General features: G+C 30.5%; 1 protein-coding gene across 1 annotated transcript; it reads left to right on the top strand.

The window, feature by feature from the left end:
• The first annotated feature begins 1070 nt into the window (after window positions 1-1070).
• Window positions 1071-2171, top strand: LOC107466838 (aspartic proteinase nepenthesin-1-like). Its single transcript, XM_016085876.3, has one exon. The coding sequence runs from the start codon at window positions 1071-1073 to the stop codon at window positions 2169-2171; it is 1101 nt and encodes a 366-aa protein (XP_015941362.1).
• Window positions 2172-2786: the final 615 nt, after the last annotated feature.

The following is a 2786-nucleotide window of genomic DNA, read 5'->3' as shown; positions in this document are numbered from 1 at the left end:
AGTGTTAACTTTTAATTAGTAAACATTAATAAAACTTTTACTATTATAAAATTATTTTTTAATTTTTATTTTTTGGACCATAGAACATTTAAGATTTAGAATCTAAAATTAAAATAAAAATAATTTTACGATAAAAAATTTATTTTCTAATTGAATTTGAGTAATATCTCTAATTAATTAATCTTTAAAAAATTTTCAGTCAGACACAGTTCTCAACAAAATTTAATTATTAAATTAATTTTTAAATTTTTGTTTCATTAGATAAATTAATCTTCATCTATAGAAAGAAACTAATAAAAATTTTAAAAATACTTAGATACTATTATAGTTTTATTAAATAAGAATTGGGATTAATTTATCTTATTTTTTATCAAAATTTAATGTGAGAATTGATTTGTTTAATAACATAAAATGTTAAAGACCGAATTGGTTATTGAAATTTGCATAAAATTAAATTTCCTGCTAAAAAATTACAGATTTAGTTAATATTTTGTTAAAAATATAAAAAAATTTAAGTTTTTAATACATTTGTTTCGGATTCATTAAATAAAAATATTTAAAATTTTCTATTAATAATAAACCAATAATATTAGGAAACAAAATTTTAAAATTTGTCTTATTGAAAATAAGTTCTTGCTAATTTCTTTTTGTTACTAAACATTTATGATAACAAATTTATCATGTGTTTTAAGATATGTGTTAGTTAAATCCAAAAAAATTCTGCTATAGAGCTAATAGAGTATTTATATAATATGTACACTGGGCTATTTATTTGATCCAATATGAGTTAAAAAATGAATATCAAGGATAAAATACTATTAATTTCTCAAACACAATATACTCATACCGTCCAGAATAACCATTGGGATACCAGAAATAATAAACATCTAATATCCTACTAAATCGAACATCCCTAAATCCCTATTGGATACTCCATTGACTCCCTATACTTCTTTATCCAAAAATTATTGGGTGCCGATTTGAAAATTTATTGCGCGCTCTGTCTCTCTATAAAAGGAGACAAATGGTGTTGATAACTTCGCAACAAGAAACGAATCAAGAGTAAGCGCATGGCTTCCACCACCACTTTCTTCCTTTACCTCATCTTTCTCTTATGCTCAACTTTGAACTTCATCCCCTTAGAAGCACCTCCTCCAGATTTCTCAACAAAAGTAACATACGACCCTGACTCAGATCTATACATAGCTTCCTATTCCATTGGCACACCACCACAAAATGTCCTTGCCTTTGTTGACACAGCAAGTGACGTCATCTGGACCAATTCCAAAACAGCATTCAAATCCGCAAGCTCCACCACTTACGCTGCTCTGCCATGTGACGACAAAAGCTTTTGTCAGAAACTAAATCAGAAAACTTGCAAGATTCGTAGTAATCAAAATTGCACCTATAAGATCAAATACTCCGATCAAGCATCAACATCGGGTGTGATTTCGCAAGACAAATTCTCCTTTGATGCAAAGGTCGACGTGGGGATCTTAAAGTTCGGTTACGCTACGGATACAAGCCCTAATTATTTCGAAGGGAAGGACATCAATGGTTGTTTGGGACTAAGCGGTATTACCCCTTTCTCCTTCATCTCTCAATTAGGTATCAAAAAGTTTTCTCACTGCTTCGTTAAAACAAGCTCTAAAAGTACTACAATGTATTTTGGTTCGAAAGCCGTTATAACTGCAAAAGACTCAATACCATTGGTAGACACCAAATACTACTATGTCAAACTTAATGGAATCAGTGTGGGGAACACAATAGTCAACTTGACAAATCAACCTGGAAGAATTTATGTTGACACTGGTGCTACTTACTCGCGGCTTAAAAAAGCGGTGTATGATCCTTTTCTGAAATTGATAAAAGAAGAGGTGGTTAAGCCTGTTGCAAAGAGTCCACACGATTTCCTCGAGTTCTGTTTTAAGGCGACTAAAGCAGAGGTGGACAACTTGCCAAAGGTGACGTTTCAGTTCGCCGATAACAAAGTAAATGTTAGTTTTGTGAACGGTGTTACTTATTTGGAATTTGATGGCGGAGTTTGGTGTCTTGCCATTATACGATCGACTGATAGTGAGTCGCTGTTGGGGAACTTTCAATTGGCTAACCTCAATGTTGGATATGATATCGGAGGGAAACTGATTTCCTTTACCAATATGAACTGTTAGCTGAAAACTCCGATGCAGTCGACTTCGTTTAAAGTTGATAGCTGAGAGTGTTAAATGAAAATTTAGTCAAATAAATTAAATCGTCTAATGACTCTTAGTTATCAACTTTACGTAAAATCGACTGCACCTGAGTTTCCATCTTTATAGTAACTATGGTGATTATCAAATATTTTTAAAATTAAAGTTATATTTTGATAATATTTTTTAGCAACACCTTTAAAAAGCGTTGTTAAATAATAAAAAAAATATTACTAAAATTTTAACAATATTTTTTAAAATACCATAGCTACTTTAAGGAGAGTAGCATACAATATGATAGTATGTAGATCTATAAGAGGATGAAATAATAAAGGAAGTGAACGTATGCTTCTCGTGTATCATACTATATATAGGTAGAAGACGACGTTCATCTTTCTAGTGTATAATATTGCCTTCTTTGAAGTTTTGAAGTATATGTGTAATGTGTTGTTCTAATATAAAGGTATCTGCTACCATGCACTTTTTTTTTAACTTTCCAACAAAAGGTAATATTTGAAGCACCGAAAAACGAGTATCATGCATTAGGAACAATAATAATAATTTGCCTCTACAATCTCCTATTTTTATTTGAGATAT

Source organism: Arachis duranensis, chromosome 1 (assembly GCF_000817695.3).
Source record: "Arachis duranensis cultivar V14167 chromosome 1, aradu.V14167.gnm2.J7QH, whole genome shotgun sequence".
Taxonomy (NCBI): domain Eukaryota; kingdom Viridiplantae; phylum Streptophyta; class Magnoliopsida; order Fabales; family Fabaceae; genus Arachis; species Arachis duranensis.
Note: the sequence above shows the minus strand (reverse complement) of the source record. Positions and strands in the feature narration are given on the sequence as shown.